This window comes from Mustelus asterias, chromosome 8 (genome assembly GCF_964213995.1).
Source record: "Mustelus asterias chromosome 8, sMusAst1.hap1.1, whole genome shotgun sequence".
Lineage (NCBI taxonomy): Eukaryota > Metazoa > Chordata > Chondrichthyes > Carcharhiniformes > Triakidae > Mustelus > Mustelus asterias.
In genome coordinates, this window is record NC_135808.1 from 1445775 (window position 1) to 1464286 (window position 18512).

The 18512-nt window shown below is 45.2% G+C and overlaps 1 protein-coding gene and 1 pseudogene across 2 annotated transcripts in view; both read right to left on the reverse strand.

Annotated features, from left to right (window-relative positions):
* Nucleotides 1-14805, reverse strand: part of LOC144496750 (zinc-binding protein A33-like) — an 18291-nt gene extending 3486 nt beyond the window's left edge. Inside the window, exons 1-5 of one of the 2 annotated variants that reach the window (XM_078217268.1) lie at nt 14355-14805; nt 10309-10404; nt 5047-5280; nt 3668-3690; nt 3459-3574 (exon numbers count right to left, since the gene is read on the reverse strand). In XM_078217268.1, coding sequence (XP_078073394.1) covers nt 3459-3574; nt 3668-3690; nt 5047-5280; nt 10309-10404; nt 14355-14729 — 844 coding nt within the window. In that variant the 5' untranslated portion in view covers nt 14730-14805. The remainder of the gene's footprint in view (nt 1-3458; nt 3575-3667; nt 3691-5046; nt 5281-10308; nt 10405-14354) is intronic. The other variant, XM_078217269.1, reaches the window with a different exon arrangement.
* Nucleotides 2069-2269, reverse strand: LOC144498089 (U2 spliceosomal RNA; annotated as a pseudogene).
* Nucleotides 14806-18512: the final 3707 nt, after the last annotated feature.

The window sequence follows — 18512 nt, forward strand, 5'->3', positions numbered from 1 at the left end:
CAGCACAAGCTTTCGGAGCGCTGCTCCTTCATCAGATGAGTGAAGAGTTGGGTTCACAAAGAGGGGACATATAGGCACAGACTCAATTACAAGATAATGGTTGGAATCAGGTAATCAGGTCTTTACAGGTACAGATAATGCGAGTGGAGAGTGGGTTAAGCACAGGTTAAAGAGGTGTAAATTGTCTCAAGCCAGGACAGTTAGTGAGATTTTGCAAGCCCAGGCATGTCGTGGGGGTTACAGATAGTTGATCTACAGGAGGATCCATTGTATTGGGAAGATTTGCAGGTGATACAGGGGATGGAGCGATATCCACAAACCCTTAAGTTTTAAGGTGGGACCCTGTCCAGACAAAGTGTCCGTGTGTTTTAGTGAGATGGGACCAAGCTGGGATGGGAGTCTTAGGTTCAGATTGGATGTTTTTTTAAATTTCAAAATATACTTTATTCATTAAAAAAACTCTCAAATAAACCATTGCAAAATGACAGATCCAAAAATTACAAACAATGCAAAAAAATAATCATTTTTACAGGACAATACGATGCTTATTTACACGACATTACATTAATTACATTTCAGTACTTGAACCATATACATACATCAGATTTTACTGGTTCAGATTGGGCGTTTAAAATTTTTTTTTTATTCCAATTCAATCAAATCAAGTCCAATTCAGAGTCTCAACAAGTTGAGACATTTCCGATCCAGGCTGACAAGACAGGGCCTTCACACCTGTCTTGGGCCTGATCTACATGAGCCAAGCTGATTGGAGTAGGTGCAAGTCCTCCTCCACCAAGGCTTGATCTCATTTGCATCTTAGCCAAAAAGCTGAGATGCCGCTTTTAAAACTTGCTTCATATGAAAATGAGGCTTAAATGCAACCCAATGACCCCAACCAAGTGCAGCATCAGCAGACCACACTTCTCAGCCTTTTGGCTGGGATCGGGTGTGGTGTGGATTGGATGCTGCACTTGGTTGAGGTCATTGGGTTGCATTGGGGCTTCATGTGTTTCATGTGAGGCAGTTTTTGGGGGCGGCATCTCGGCCTTTTGGCTGGGGTGCGGGTGGGCTCGGGTCTTGGAGGAGGAACCTCCCCCTTCTCCAATCAGCTTGGTTCATGTAGATCAGGCCCAGGACAGGGTGGTTTGGTCGCTCACCCTGTCTTGTCAGCCTGCATCGGAAATGTCTCAACTTGTTGAGACTTTGAATTGGATTTGATTTGATTGAATTGGAAAAGTATTTTAAAAAATCAGCAGACCACAGAATATAAAAGCAGGGATGTCTTGATGCACCTGTACAGGGCATTGGTGTGGCCGCAGCTGGAATACTGTGTGCAGTATTGGTCCCCTTATATGAGGAAGGATATATTGGCATTGGAGGGAGTGCAGAGAAGGTTCACCAGGTTGATACAGGAGATGAGGGGTTTGGATTATGAGGAGAGGCTGAGGAGATTGGGTTTGTACTCGTTGGAGTTTAGAAGGATGAGGGGGGATCTTATGGAGACTTATAAGATAATGCGGGGGCTGGATAGGGTGGAGGCGGAGAGATTCTTTCCACTTAGTAAGGAAGTTAAAACTAGAGGACACAGCCTCAAAATAAAGGGGGGTCGGTTTAAGACAGAGTTGAGGAGGAACTTCTTCTCCCAGAGGGTGGTGAATCTCTGGAATTCTCTGCCCACTGAGGTGGTGGAGGCTACCTCGCTGAATATGTTTAAAGCGCGGATGGATGGATTCCTGATCGGTAAGGGAATTAAGGGTTATGGGGATCAGGCGGGTAAGTGGTACTGATCCACGTCAGATCAGCCATGATCTTATTGAATGGCGGGGCAGGCTCGAGGGGCTAGATGGCCTACTCCTGCTCCTATTTCTTATGTTCTTATGTTCTCACACTTGATCTTAGCCAAAAGGCCGAGAAGCGATTGGATGCTTTAAAAAAAAATTTAAAAATACTTTTCCAATTCAATCAAATCAAGTCCAATTCAGAGTCTCAACAAGTTGAGACATTTCCGATCCAGGCTGGCAAGACAGGGCGAGCGACCAAAATCACCCTGTCCTGGGCCTGATCTACATGAGCCAAGCTGATTGGAGGAGGACCAGCACTTCCTCCTCCAAGGCTTGATCTCATTTGCATCTTAGCCAAAAGGTCCAGATGCCACTTTTAGAAATTGCTTCACATGAATATGAAGCTTCAGTGTAACCCAATGACCTCGACCAAGTGCAGCATCCAATCCATACTACACTTGATCTTAGCCAAAAGGCCGAGAAGCGATTGGATGTTGCCTCATAACCTGGTGGTAAACATGCAGAATAACTGTTTGTGGGATGGAATGGATAGCGGGTGAGGTGTTGGTTATTCCTCCACATCACAGTGAGACATGGGTTACAACATCAATAGGATCCTATTTTTTAAAAACTCGGACACGGGAAATGTGTCGGACTGCAGGAGAAGAAAATAGGGAATTCTCCACTGTTCACAAACATGATTGTGGATGAGTGACTGGGGGAGAAGTCAGGATAGAGGGAGAGCCCATGTCCCAACCATAAAAACAATACACTTTCCCTCAGGAAGTGGAGGAATACCTGGAAAAGGCAGTAGCTTCCCTGGTGGAACAGGGAGTATTGGGACTGGGATGACAAATGTGAAAAGGCTTTCATTAAACTGAAAATGGACTTGCAGACTGGCCCAGCTCTGGGAGCTGTGGACCCCGACAAGGACTTTTATCTGGAAGCTGCAGCCACTGACATCAGTTCCAGTGAAGTTTCTGCAGGAAACAAACGGTCACTTGTGACCGGGAGCCGATGTGTCCAGAGTCCCAGCAGACGTGGAAAAGGGATTTTCCACCTGTGAGGGACATCTGTTAGTGAGCTGTTGGACAGTGAAACATTTCACAGTTTTCACCCACACCCAGTCTCTTACATTACTGACCCACCACAATCCAATCCAACTATTGTCAGACACAAAAATCACAGGATCGAGTGTCAGAATAACCAGATGGACTTTATTGCTAAGTGGGAAAAACATGAAGGTAAACAGAATGGATGACCCTAAACTCACAGCTCATCTCAACTATCCGGGAGGACCCCATACTTGTGCCGTACAGGGTGTTTGGGAAACTGGGGGAGGATTCAGGGCAGGAATCCACCCTGAGGGATGAGATCTTTATGTTGACGGCTCTAGTTTTGTGGAAGAAGGAAAAAGAAAACCAGAATGCTGGATTAATGATCCACAAAGGGAGGTTGAATGAAAAATATCCCTTCCTGATACTGTGAGAGTCCAGCAGGTGGAGTTGGTCACTGTGACGAGACGATCTGACAATTCTGTATTTTAACAGAAATTTGACTGAAGTAAAATCTAATCTGTTACAAATACAATTTTATATTTATTATAAAGAGACCGGTCCCTTCTACTCATAATAGAGACAGCTGTTTAATAGCTGGTGTCAGGAAGCTCACACCCACCTGTATTAATCACCGTCAGCATCTTTTTCCACACTCTGTACTGCAGTGAGCCAATGTACTTCCCCACATTTATTAAAGGGTAAACCTTCTGTGGCTCTGGGAGAGTTTGCTTCATTCTGAAACAGGAGATCAAGGTCAGTGTTGGATCATTCCAGGCTGGGGGAGAAATATGTTAGAAATAAAAATCACATCAAGAGTGTAAATTTTACCTTTTCTGTATATCTGGAAATTTCTGTGGAACAAGAACAATTATTACTGTTTGTGTTTGGACAACATTTTATCACAAAAAGTAAAGTAAGATACTGGATTCCACAGAAAAGTACATTTTAAATATAGAAAGTTATTGGACTGCCTCTTCCTGTCCTCACTGGACTGTGAGTTACTCCACAATATTACAAATGACTCGATCTTACTGCACAACACAACTCACAGAGTTACAATCCAATTGTAAAATCCTGATCAATGTCCAATTACTGCTATTAATTTATTGTTCAAAGAGATTCACTTTCATGTTTTCATTTTATAATTTGTGTGTCTCCTGGAGACAAATGTTTCTGTGAATCTCTCCCAGTGTTATCCAATAGAAATCACGGACTATTCTAGAAAGACTAACTATGTTAGTTTGACGTTCAGCCTTGGGACTCATCAACCTTGTATTTGAATCTTTATCTGTAGTTATCCTACAGATAGAGTGTCAGAGCACTCTGTGTAAGCTGAAAAGCTGAAGCATACAGAATGAATTCTAATGTCAGCTGCACTTGCTGTGAGTCACACTGAGCTCAATGAACAACCAGCTGAGTGGGAACTCCATTGTCAGAGGGAGCGGCTTTCAGCTGAGATGTTAAACCGAGCTCTCTTCTGTCTGTTCAGGTGAAGGTAAAAGATCCCAAGACACTATTCCAAGAAAAGCACAGGAGTTCTCTCAGTGTCCTGGTCAACATTAATCCCTCAACCAACACTGTTCAAATAGATTAATCAGCATTTCAATACACAGCTGAGAATTCACAAAACTAACTACTCAGGAGGGTCACTGAAATTCCTGGGGAATTCTGAAAATGACATTGATCTTAATTTAAATGTTTGCAGCGTGGAGACTCTCCCCTCACACTCTCTGAACATTTAACTATTTAACTGCTGGGAGAAAGCTTTCCCGATCTGTGTATCTGACTCTGTGGGAGCTCTCTCCTGGATAAAATCATTACAGTTATAGCCAGGGAGGAGACAAGCATTGTAAAAGTGGCACTGCCGCCTTTGCAAAGAAGGTGTGGGGGGAGATGAGATAGTTTTGTCGAGGTTCATCCTGAGCAGTTCTGTGATGCAGGACTCTGTTCTCTACGGGCTGTTCCCAGGGACACACTCCGAGACAAACATCAGCTGCTGCTGGAGGATCATCAACTCAGTGAAAGATGCTCTTTGGTCTGCCCGAAGCTTGTTGGCCTTCCAGTGTAAGGACAGAAAATTCTGGAAAATCTCAACAGGTCTGACAGCATCTGTGGGGAGAGAATAGAGCCAACTATTCTAGATTTTGATGACACAACCTGCTCATTCTTCAAGACGGTGAAGGAGAGAAAAATAAAGAAAGAGTTACCGTTAAAAACTTGATGTTGTCCTGTTCACTCAGCTCTTGTTCAATGTCCTGAACAGTGACTGAAAGTGATGAGATTTCCTCCGTTATCTTCTCAATCCTCTCCTTCATCTCCTGACTCTTTTTCTCTTTCTCCAGTTTCAGATCTTCCAACACAATCCTCTCTTCCTCACGGAGAAACCGGTGAAGTTTCTCAAATTCAGCTTTAATCTGTTTCTCTGTCTTTACACTTTGGTCCTTTGGAAAATATCAGTGAGATTGAAAAATCAAATGAGGATGTTTAAAAGGTTGCTCAGCCTGAGCAGTTCTGTTCATATCAGAATATTATAGGGAAAAACCGGCTCCAGGCCGGTGAGCCTCACATCTGTCATGGGTAAGTTGTTCGAAGGTATTTTGAGAGACAGGATCTACAGGCATTTAGAGAGGCAGGGACTGATTCGGGACAGTCAGCATGGCTTTGTGAGTGGAAAATCATGTCTCACAAATTTGATTGAGTTTTTTGAAGGGGTAACCAAGAAGGTAGATGAGGGCAGTGCAGTTGATGTTGTCCACATGGACTTTCGCAAGGCCTTTGACGAGGTATCACATGGTAGGTTGTTGCATCAGGTTAAATCTCACCTTGGGATCCAGGGTGTGGTAGCCAAATGGATACAAAATTGACTTGATGACAGAAGACAGAGGGTAGAACATAGAACATAGAACAGTACAGCACAGAACAGGCCCTTCGGCCCACGATGTTGTGCCGAGCTTTATCTGAAACCAAGATCAAGCTATCCCACTCCCTATCATCCTGGTGTGCTCCATGTGCCTATCCAATAACCGCTTAAATGTTTCTAAAGTGTCTGACTCCACTATCACTGCAGGCAGTCCATTCCACACCCCAACCACTCTCTGTGTAAAGAACCTACCTCTGATATCCGTCCTGTATCTCCCACCACGAACCCTATAGTTATGCCCCCTTGTAATAGCTCCATCCACCCGAGGAAATAGCCTTTGAACGTTCACTCTATCTATCCCCTTCATCATTTTATACACCTCTATTAAGTCTCCCCTCAGCCTCCTCCGCTCCAGAGAGAATAGCCCTAGCTCCCTCAACCTTTCCTCATATGACCTACCCTCCAAACCAGGCAGCATCCTGGTAAATCTCCTCTGCACTCCTTCCAGCGCTTCCACATCCTTCCTATAGTGAGGTGACCAGAACTGCACACAATATTCCAAATGTGGTCTCACCAAGGTCCTGTACAGTTGCAGCATAACCCCACGGCTCTTAAACTCCAACCCCCTGTTAATAAAAGCTAACACACTACAGGCCTTCTTCACAGCTCTATCCACTTGAGTGGCAACCTTTAGAGATCTGTGGATATGGACCCCAAGATCTCTCTGTTCCTCCACAGTCTTCAGAACCCTACCTTTGACCCTGTAATCCACATTTAAATTTGTCCTACCAAAATGAATCACCTCACATTTATCAGGGTTAAACTCCATTTGCCATTTTTCAGCCCAGCTTTGCATCCTATCTATGTCTCTTTGCAGCCTACAACAGCCCTCCACCTCATCCACTACTCCACCAATCTTGGTGTCATCAGCAAATTTACTGATCCACCCTTCAGCCCCCTCCTCTAAGTCATTAATAAAAATCACAAAGAGCAGAGGACCAAGCACTGATCCCTGCGGCACACCGCTAGCAACCTGCCTCCAATCCGAAAATTTTCCATCGACCACCACCCTCTGTCTTCGGTCAGACAGCCAGTTGCCTATCCAATCGGCCAACTTTCCCTCTATCCCACACCTCCTCACTTTCATCATAAGCCGACCATGGGGGACCTTATCAAACGCCTTACTAAAATCCATGTATATGACATCAACTGCCCTACCTTCATCAACACACTTAGTTACCTCCTCAAAAAATTCTATCAAATTTGTGAGGCACGACTTGCCCTTCACGAATCCGTGCTGACTATCTCGGATTAATCCGCATCTTTCTAAATGGTCGTAAATCCCATCCCTAAGGACCCTTTCCATCAATTTACCAACCACCGAAGTAAGACTAACCGGTCTATAATTACCAGGGTCATTTCTATTCCCTTTCTTAAACAGAGGAACAACATTCGCCATTCTCCAGTCCTCTGGCACCATCCCCGTGGACAGCGAGGACCCAAAGATCAACGCCAAAGGCTCTGCAATCTCAACCTTGCCTCCCAAAGAATCCTAGGATACATTTCATCAGGCCCAGGGGACTTATCGACCTTCAGTTTATTCAAAACTGCCAAGACATCCTCCCTCCGAACATCTATTTCCTCCAGCCTATTAGCCTGTAACACCTTCTCTTCCTCAAAAACATGGCCCCTCTCCTTGGTGAACACTGAAGAAAAGTATTCATTCATCACCTCGCCTATCTCTACTGACTCCATACACAAGTTCCCACTACTGTCCTTGACCGGCCCTAACCTCACCCTGGTCATTCTTTTATTCCTCACATAAGAGTAAAAAGCCTTGGGGTTTTCCTTGATCCGACCCGCCAAGGACTTCTCATGTCCCCTCCTAGCTCTCCTAAGCCCCTTTTTCAGCTCATTCCTTGCTAACTTGTAACCCTCAATCGAGCCATCTGAACCTTGTTTCCTCATCCCGACATAAGCTTCCCTCTTCCTTTTCACAAGACATTCCACCTCTTTTGTGAACCATGGTTCCCTCACTCGGCCATTTCCTCCCTGCCTGACAGGAACATACCTATCAAGGACATCCAGTATTTGTTCCTTGAAAAAATTCCACTTTTCATTAGTTCCTTTCTCTGACAGTTTCTGTTCCCAACTTATGCCCCCTAATTCTTGCCTAATCGCATCATAATTACCCCTCCCCCAATTGTAAACCTTGCCCTGCCGTACGGCCCTATCCCTCTCCATTGCAATAACAAAAGACACCGAACTGTGGTCACTATCTCCAAATTGCTCTCCCACAACCAAATCTAACACTTGGCCCGGTTCATTTCCCAGTACCAAATCCAATGTGGCCTCACCTCTAGTCGGCCCATCCACATATTGTGTCAGGAAACCCTCCCGCACACACTGCACAAAAACTGCCCCATCCAAACTATTTGACCTACAAAGGTTCCAATCAATATTTGGAAAGTTAAAGTCCCCCATGACAACTACCCTGTGACCCCCACACATATCCATAATCTGCTTAGCAATTTCTTCCTCCACATCTCTATTACTATTTGGGGGCCTATAGTAAACTCCTAGCAACGTGACCGCTCCTTTCCTATTTCTAACTTCAGCCCATATTACCTCAGTGTGCAGATCCCCCACGAAGTGCCTTTCCGCAGCCGTTAAACTATCCTTGATTAACAATGCCACTCCTCCACCTCTTTTACCAGCTTCCCTACACTTAGTGAAACATCTATACCCCGGAACGTCCAACAACCATTCCTGTCCTTGTTCTACCCACGTCTCCGTAATGGCCACAACATCGTAGTCCCAAGTACCAATCCACGCCCCAAGTTCATCTACCTTGTTCCGGATGCTCCTTGCATTGAAGTAGACACAGTTCAACCCACCTTCCTGTCTACCAGTACCCACCCTTGACCCTAATACCTTCCCCAATACCTCACCACCCTCACTGACTTCTGGACTACAACTCCCTTTCCCACTCCCCTGACAAATTAGTTTAAACCCCCCTGAAGAGCCGTAACAAATTTCCCTCCGAGGATATTGGTGCCCCTCTGGTTCAGGTGCACCCCGTCCTGTTTGTACAGGTCCCCCCTTCCCCAGAACGGGTGGTTATAGAGGGTTGTTTTTCAAACCGGAGGCCTGTGACCAGCGGTGTGCCTCAGGGATTGGTGCTGCGTCCACTGTTATTTGTCATTTATACTAATGATTTGGATGAGAATTAGTAGGCATGGTGAGTAAGTTTACAGATCACACCAAGATTGGTGGCATAGTGGACAGTGAAGAAGGTTATCTAGGAATGCAACGGGATCTTGATCAACTGCACCAGTGGGCTGACAAATGGCAGATGGAATTTAATTAGATCAATGCGAGGTGATGCACTTTGATAGATCGAACCAGGGCAGGACTTACTCAGTTAACGGTAGGGGGTTGGGGAGAGTTATAGAGCAAAGAGATCTAGGGGTATAGGTTCATAGCTTCTTGAAAGTGGAGTGACAGGTGGACAGAGTGGTGAAGAAGGCATTCAGCATGCTTGGTTTCATTGGTCAGAACATTGAATACAGGAGTTGGGACATCTTGTTGAAGTTGTACAAGACACTGGTAAGGCCATACTTGGAATACTGTGTACAGTTCTGGTCACCCTATTATAGAAAGAATATTATTAAACTAGAAAGAGTGCAGAAAAGATTTATTGGGATGCTACCGGGACATGATGGTTTGAGTTATACGGAGAGGCTGGATAGACTGGGACTTTTTTCTCTAGGGCGTAGGAGGCTGAGGGGTGAGCTTATAGAGGTCTATAAAATAATGAGGGGCATAGATCAGCGAGATAATCAATATCTTTTCCCAAAGGTAGGGGAGTCTAAAACTAGACGGCATAGGTTTAAGGTGAGGGGGGAGAGATACAAAAGGGTACAGAGGGGCAATACTTTCACACAGAGGGTGGTGAGTGTCTGGAACAAGCTGCCAGAGGTAGTAGTAGAGGCAGTTACATGGGTAAGATGGTTAGAGCGGGATATGGGCCAAATGCGGGCAATTGGGACTAGCTTAGGGGTTAAAAAAGGAGCGGCATGGACAAGTTGGGCCGAAGGGCCTGTTTCCATGCTGTAAACCTCTATGACTCTATCCAGTAAATTCCCAAAACAAATAATTTATTGGGATGTATGTGTTACTTATATATGGAGAAAACTGTTACCAATGCAGTGAAATCTGGTGAATAAGATTGGTTATAAGAAGTGACCAGATGATCATTTATTCAATAGAGGGATCTCTAACTGGGGATCGATTTCTCTATTTAGCTTATCGGTGACTCTCTCTTGGATTTTAAATCCCAGGTCAAGTAGAAACATTTTCTCTGTATCTACATTATCAAACCCTGTCACAATGATAAACAACTCAGGTCACCTCACAGCTTGTCTTTTCCAGAGAAAAGATCCAGTCGGTTTAATCTCTCCCAGTAGGTTTAAGGTCTTATTTCTGGAATCATCTTTGTGATTATTTTTTAACTTACTCCACTGCCTCTTTCTAATTCTTATTACAGAGAGATCGTACAATTCTGTAAGTGTGTACAGAATGGAGAACAAAATAAAATCAGAAATACCTGAATGTGGGTTAATGTTCTCTCATAATCACTTTTCACAGCGTTCCATTCCTCCTTCTTGTCCTGGACTGGCTTCAGTGAGTTTCGCAGTTCCTCCTGAACAGAAACATCAATTAATTTGTACAATTTTCAGAAATAGATACCACAAAATTAAATGTCCTTCTGTTATTCTGTTATTCAGCAGATTGAGGGAGATGTTCAGTTTGCAGTCTGGTTGCCATCACAAAGGAGAAAGTGCTAGAGAAACTAAAAGGTCTGAAAATTGATAAATCTCCGGGCCCAGATGGGCTACATCCTAGAGTTCTAAAGGAGATAGCTGAAGAAATAGTGGAGGCGTTAGTTATGATCTTTCAAAAGTCACTGGAGTCAGGGAAAGTCCCAGAGGATTGGAAAATCGCTGTTGTAACCCCACTGTTCAAGAAGGGAACAAGAAAAAAGATGGAAAATTATAGGCCAATTAGCCTAACCTCAGTTGTTGGCAAAATTCTAGAATCCATCGTTAAGGATGAGATTTCTAAATTCTTGGAAGTGCAGGGTCGGATTAGGACAAGTCAGCATGGATTTAGTAAGGGGAGGTCGTGCCTGACAAACCTGTTAGAGTTCTTTGAAGAGATAACAAATAGGTTAGACCAAGGAGAGCCAATGGATGTTATCTATCTTGACTTCCAAAAGGCCTTTGACAAGGTGCCTCACGGGAGACTGCTGAGTAAAATAAGGGCCCATGGTATTCGAGGCAAGGTACTAACATGGATTGACGATTGGCTGTCAGACAGAAGGCAGAGAGTTGGGATAAAAGGTTCTTTCTCAGAATGGCAACCGGTGACAAGTGGTGTCCCGCAGGGTTCAGTGTTGGGGCCACAGCTGTTCTCTTTATATATTAACGATCTAGATGACGGGACTGGGAGCATTCTGGCCAAGTTTGCCGATGATACAAAGATAGGTGGAGGGGCAGGTAGTATTGAGGAGGTGGGGAGGCTGCAGAAAGATTTAGACAGTTTAGGAGAGTGGTCCAAGAAGTGGCTGATGAAATTCAACGTGGGCAAGTGCGAGGTCGTACACTTTGGAAAAAAGAATAGAGGCATGGACTATTTTCTAAACGGTGACAAAATTCATAATGCTAAAGTGCAAAGGGACTTGGGAGTCCTAGTCCAGGATTCTCTAAAGGTAAACTTGCAGGTTGAGTCCGTAATTAAGAAAGCAAATGTAATGTTGTCATTTATCTCAAGAGGCTTGGAATACAAAAGCAGGGATGTACTTCTGAGGCTTTATAAAGCACTGGTTAGGCCCCATTTGGAGTACTGTGAGCAATTTTGGGCCCCACACCTCAGGAAGGACATACTGGCACTGGAGCGGGTCCAGCGGAGATTCACACGGATGATCCCAGGAATGGTAGGCCTGACATACGATGAACGTCTGAGGATCGTGGGATTATATTCATTGGAGTTTAGGAGGTTGAGGGGAGATCTGATAGAAACTTACAAGATAATGAACGGCTTAGATAGGATGGACGTAGGGAAGTTGTTTCCATTAACAGGGGAGACTAGGACGCGGGGGCACAGCCTTAGAATAAAAGGGAGTCACTTTAGAACAGAGATGAGGAGAAATTTCTTCAGCCAGAGAGTGGTGGGTCTGTGGAATTCATTGCCACAGAGGGCTGTGGAGGCCGAGACGTTGAGCGTCTTCAAGACAGAAATTGATAAATTCTTGATTTCTCGAGGAATTAAGGGCTATGGGGAGAGAGCGGGTAAATGGAGTTGAAATCAACCATGATTGAATGGTGGAGTGGACTCGATGGGCCGAATGGCCTTACTTCCGCTCCTATGTCTTATGGTCTTATGGTCTTATGGTCTGTGTAAAACTGGTTACTGGGTTAGACATTTTGAAATAAACTTTAAAAAAGTTCCCAAGTCCAAACTATGGCTCACTATTCCTCTAAAATCCGTTCAGAAGGAGGCCATTGGGCCCATTGAGTCGGCACCGACCCTTCGAAAGAGCATCTTACCCAGGCCCATTCCCTGCCCCACCCTCATAACCCTGCGCATTATCTACAATCCACCCATCGTGCACATCTTTGGACACTAAAGAGCTATTTAGCATGGCCAATCCACCTAACCTGTACATCTTTGGACACTAAGGGACAATTTAGCATGACCAATCCACCTCACCTGCACATCTTTGGAGTGTGGGAGGAAACCGGAGCACCTGGAGGAAACCCACACAGACATGGGGCGAACGTGCAAACTCCATACAGACAGTCACTCAAGGCAGGAATTGAAACCAGGTCCTGGTGCTGTGAGGCAGTAGTATTAACCACTGTGACAGCATGGTCTGACACCATAAAAATTGTTGGGGACTAGGACATTACTACCCTGTAATGGAGCTGCCCAGATTAGGACTGCAGGGTGAGGACTCAATGCTCACACCCTATCCTGCACTGCAGAAAACTAGTGGAATCAGCAATGAGGAAGGAATTTTTTATTCATTTATGGGATTTGGACATCGCTGACTAGGCCAACAATTATTTCCCATCCCTAATTGCTCCTTGAGAAGGTGGTGGTGAGCTGCCTTCTTGAACCTCTGTAGTCCCTGAGGTGTAGGTACACCAACAGCGCTGTTGGGGAGAGAGTTCCAGGATTTTGACTCAGCGACAGTGAAATAACAGCCATATATTTCCAAGTCAGGAAGGTGAGTGACTTGGAGGGGAACCTCCAGCTGATGGTGTTCCCAGGTATCTGCTGCTCTTGTCCATCTCGATGGTACTGGTCACAGGTTTGAAAGGTACTCTCTAAGGAGCCTTCATGAGTTCTTGCATCTTGTAGATGGTACACATGGCTGCAACTTTTTCCTCAGGGCAGGGAGTGGATGTTTGTGGATGTGGTGCCGATCGAGCGGGCCGCTGTGTCCTGAATGGTGTTGAGCTTCTTGAGTGTTGTTGGTGCTTCATTCATCCAGCAAGTGGGGAGTATTCCATCACACTCCTGACTTGTGCTTTGTAGATACTGGACAGGCTTTGGGGAGTCGGGGTAATTTACTCTCAGTAGGATTCCGAGCCACTGACCTGCTCTGGTAGCCACAGTATTTATGTGACTCGTTCAGTTTCTGGTCAATGGTAACCCCCAGGATGTTGATAGTGAGGTTTTCAGTGATGTTAAAGCCATTGAAATCCCAGTTTTGAATCTCTCTCTCACCATTTTTAAATGTCTCCGGTGTCATTCTGCCTCCGCTAAATTCCAGGCCTGAGTTGAGCTGCTGACCACAAATCCAAACCTTCACTAAGACCGTCTGTTTCCATCTCCATAACATCTCCCGACTCCACCCCTGTCTCAGCTCATCTGCTGCTGAATCTCTCATTCACGTCATTGTTACCTCCAGACTTGACAATTCTAATGTTCTTCTGGCTCCTCTCCCACATTCTACCCTCCATAAACTTAAAGTCATCCAAAGCTCTGCTGCCCCTCTCCTCACTCACAGCCAATCCCATTCCCCCATAACCCCTGTGCTCACTGACCGACATTGGTTCCTGGTCCAGCAACACCTTGATTTTAACATTCTCATCCTTGTTTCAAATCCCTCCATGGCCTCACCCTCCCTATCTCTTTAATCTCCTCCAGTCCTCACAACCCTCTGAGATCTCTGCACTTCTCTAATTCTGCACTTTTGACTATCTCTGAAACAAATCCATTATTGACAATCGTGCCTGGAGCTGCCTGGGCCTCAAGCTCCGGAATTTCCTCAAAACCTTCTTTGCTTTTCTTCCTTGGAGACACTCCTTAAATCTACCTCTTTGGCCAAGCTTTTGATCATCTGTCCTGATAAATATAAGTAGTTGTTGATTAACTTCTATCAAAATGGCGTTTAGACTAAAGTGAAACTCCTTCACCCTCTGTCCCTGCTTTCTGAAGCAGTGATACACATGGCAGTTCATCTAAAGACTGAGTAATTAAATAATAAATACTGAGAGACGCTCAAACCCAAATCTATGACTGTTCCCTGTTGAGGATTCTGTTATCTGTTTCTGTGTTTTATTTTACACAGGATCTCCTCACCTTAAACTCTTCAGCAGCTTCTTCCACTGGCAGCATCTCGTGGTTTTGATGATTTTTTGAAGTCTGACAAATGACACAGATGGTCTGATTGTCAGTTTTACAAAATAATTTCAGCTTCTCCTGGTGACGGCTGCATTCCTGCTGCATTTTGTCACCTTTATCACTCTTCACAAACAGTTCCACGATGTTGGCGAGCATGCGGTTGGGTCTCAGATCCCTGGAGGAAGTCTCCTTTCTACAGATGGGACAGGAGGCAGTGACTGCATTCTCCCAGTACTGGGTTATACAGGATCGACAGAAGCTGTGATCACAGTCAATTAAAACAGGATCTTTATACAGATCATGACAAACAGCACAACAAAGTTCATCTTCCATCTCGACAGACTGATCACCTTGTTCTGTGCTCTGAGTAAAATGGTGATCAGCATTCAGTGAAATACTTTCAGTTTCATTTCCTGATTCCCACAGCAGCAATATAAACCACACCCAGAAAGGGGTGGGGAAAATGAGCAATATAAATAGACTGAAGATAACAAGATTTGTTCACTAATATTATTCAGGGATTCTGCCACCCTGACAGGCCTCACTCTGTCTCTGTTCCTGTAAAAATGTAGATATATTTTTATTCTATTCTAATAGAGAACAAAGACAGAACAGCTAATCTGGACAGAATTAATTTAAACTTCTCACAGACTTTTGATCAGAGCAGGAAAGAGTGTAAATTATTGCAGTGTCAATAAGACAATGAATTCCTTTTACTATGGAGCAAAAGGTCAAAGGTTTATAATACAATGAGTCACTTTCGAGGTGTGTGGTTACAGAAGGCTCAAAAATGGACTCTAAGAATTGAGTGGAAGGTTCCTACAGGATGTAGGAAGAGCATGGAGAGACAATATTAAATATAAGATATAAATTCTAAAGGAATTGCAGGAAACCTTGAGGAACTTCCAGGTGGTGGTTTTAACAGGTATCTGCTGCTCTTATCGGGGATAAGGCCAAGATAATTGGAGGTCAGTTAGCTCAGTTGGCTGGACAGCTGGTTCGAGGTGCAGGGTAATGCCAACAGCACGGGTTCAATTCCCATACCCGTTGAGGTTATTTCTGAAGGCCCGCCTTCTCATCCTTGCCCCTTAAGTTGTGGTGATTGTCAGGTTAAATCATCACCAGTGAGCTCTCCCCATCAAAGGGGGGGTTTGGGGGGGGGGGTCAACTGGTACTTTTTACCTTCAAGATTGTAATGATGGTGAGTTTGGAATTGGTGAGTTCCTGCCGTGCATCTTGTAGACAGTACACATCGCTGTCGAGGCCACTATCCTGAAGAACTCCTGCAGTGATGTCCAGGAACTGAGATATTTGCTGTCCTAATGTTGTCAAATGTGCCTTGGTGAATTGCTAGTCTCTGATCTTATCCTGTCACCACTGCTGGGCCAGTTCAGTTTCTGGTCAATAGTAACCTCCAAGATATTGACAGTGGAAGTTTCAGTGATTGTACTGTGATTGAAAGACAAGAGGGGATGGTTAGTGTGGTGGACCTCAGTTGTGCCTTTGTCCTATATGGACCACCGTTGTGTGTGCTTGCCATACCTGGACACATCCCCTTCCAGTTTGGTTCCTCCCCTCGGCACCGAGTATAAAGGTGGCTGTCTCCTCCCCCTTGTTCAGTCCAGGTCAGTTATTTGTTGGGATCTGCTCCTGATTCTGTTGTGAATAAAAGCCTACACTTGTATTGGCATATCGGTAGTCTTTCGCCTTATTGATAGCGCATCAGTTAGATTCTCTTGTGTTGGAGATGATCATTGCCTGGAACTTGTACGGAAGTTATTTGCTCCCATCAGCCCAGGCCTTGCTGCATACGGACACAGACTGTTTCAGTATCTATGGGGTTACAAATGACAGCCGAGCTGTCCTGAGCTTGAGGACACAGCTTTGTTGGGCATCGGTGTTGAGGATGGTCATGGGGGCAGTGTTCTTTCCTATCCTTACTGATTGCGGTCTATGGGTTCAGAAGTTCAGGATCCAGTCACAGAGGGAGAAACCGAGCCCCAGGCCACGGAGTTTGGAGATGAGTTTTGTAGGAATAATGTGTTGAAGGCTGAGCTGCAGTCAATAAATAGGATTTGACATAGGTGTCTTTGTTATCTAGGCGTTCCGGAGTTGAGTGCAGGGCCAAGGAGATGGCGTCGCTGTTACAGCGGAAGGTGAACTCTAGTGGATCCAGGCAATCTGAATTGATTCATGCCATGACTAACCTTTCCCAACACTTCATGATGGATGTCAGAGCCACAGGACGATAGTCAGTAAGCTGCCTGGGTTTTCTTTGGTACAGGGATGATGGGCGTCTTCTTGAAGCAGAGAGGAGCCTCAGATTGGTGTAAAGAGAGGTTGAAGATGCCTGCGAATACCCCTGCCAGCTGGTCCGCGCAGGATCTGAGTGCTCGTCTGGGTACCCCATCCGGGGCAGTCGCTTTCCATGGGTTGACCTTCGAGAAGGCTGCTCTGACGTCGGATGCGGATTCATCTGAGGCTTCTGAGGTGGAGGACATGCTCTTGCTGACTTCTTACTCAAAACGGGCATACAATGCGCCAAGCTCATCGGGAAGGGGTGCATTGGAGCCGGCGATTTTACATGCCTCCATTTTGTAGCCTGTTATGTCCTGTAGCCGTTGCCATAGTCGGCGGGAGTCCGTGTGGCTAGCCTGGGACTCTAGCTTGGTCCGGTACTCTCTTTTGGCACCTTTGATGGATTCATGAAGCAAGAGATGTCGCTCCTGGAGCTAAAAGGATCAAGAGATCTGGGGGGAGGGGGGAATCATGATATTGAATTCGATGATGAGCCATGATTGAAATGAATGGTGGAGCAGGCTCGAAGGGCCGAATGGCCTCCTCCTATTTTATATCAACTTTTAAATTTATTGTTGTCACATGTATTGAGACACAGTGAAAAGTATTGTTTCTTACATGCAATACAGACAAAACATCCCATTCAGAGTATATACGGGAGAAGGAAAGGAAAGAGTGAAGAATATAATGTTACAGTCATAGCTAGGGTGTAGAGAAAGATCAGCTTAATATAAGGTAGATCCATTCAAACATCTGATGGCAGCAGAGAAGAAGCTGATCAGTCAAATGATGAAACCCAATGACTCAGATGCCAGGTACAGACAACCAATCTGTGCCTTGAGTCACCTCCTTAACTCATTGCGCACACATTACAAAGACCGTGCTACTCCACGAGGAGGAAGAGTGGGAATAAAGTCACCAGTGGTTTGGAGCTCTGATCCACATCACTAAACTGACCCTAATCTGATTGGAAATTTTAATTCTCACTCAGTGCTCTACTGTCCAATTAATTAATGTTCCGCAGGCCTCCCCATTCTATTTATAGAATTAGAGAATCATACAGCACAGAAAGAAGCCATTCAGCCCACTGTATCTGTTCTAGCTCTTTGAAAGAGCTGTCCAATAATTTCACTCCCCTGTTCCTTCTCGGGTATTGATCCAATGTTCTTTTGAAAGTTCCTATTCAATCTGCTGGATCTGAGATTGATGGACACAAACCCAATCAAACACAAGAGGGTTCAGAGGTGGCAATGGAAGGTGAGCAGGGAACAGAGACAAAGGGAGGTCACGTCAAAGAGAGGAGCAGAACTTCCTGGAGGTGGATATTCCTGGAGAAGTGACAGCGAATCAAACAACACCAACAAACAGCAAAGTCTGCTGGTGTTTTGACAAAGGCTCCACTGCTCACACTTCGAGCTGCCTGCTCTCTAAACACTTCGGAACAATTCCCCCAAATTGGCACTCAGTGCCCATGCCAGCCAGAAAACCGGAATTTGAATTCCCGTGCCCCAAAGTCTGGAAACGTGACTTTGCATCTGGAGAAACACAATACTCCTTCCTCCCGTCACTCCTTCTCCCCGACCTCTCAGCTTCCCCCCTATTCCTTCACCCTCCCCCAGCTTTAATGCCATCCTCAACACTTCCATCAGCCCTGTCCCAGCTTTACCCAGTCTTCGGCCCTCCTTTCCAACCCACACATTTGCTGCATCCTTACCAGTGCATGGAGAAGAACCTGAACTTCTGAAGCAAATCCTACTTCAGTGAAGCTGAACCGGTTACATGGAGACCTCCTACCTTCCGAGAGTCTGTAAAGGTTGG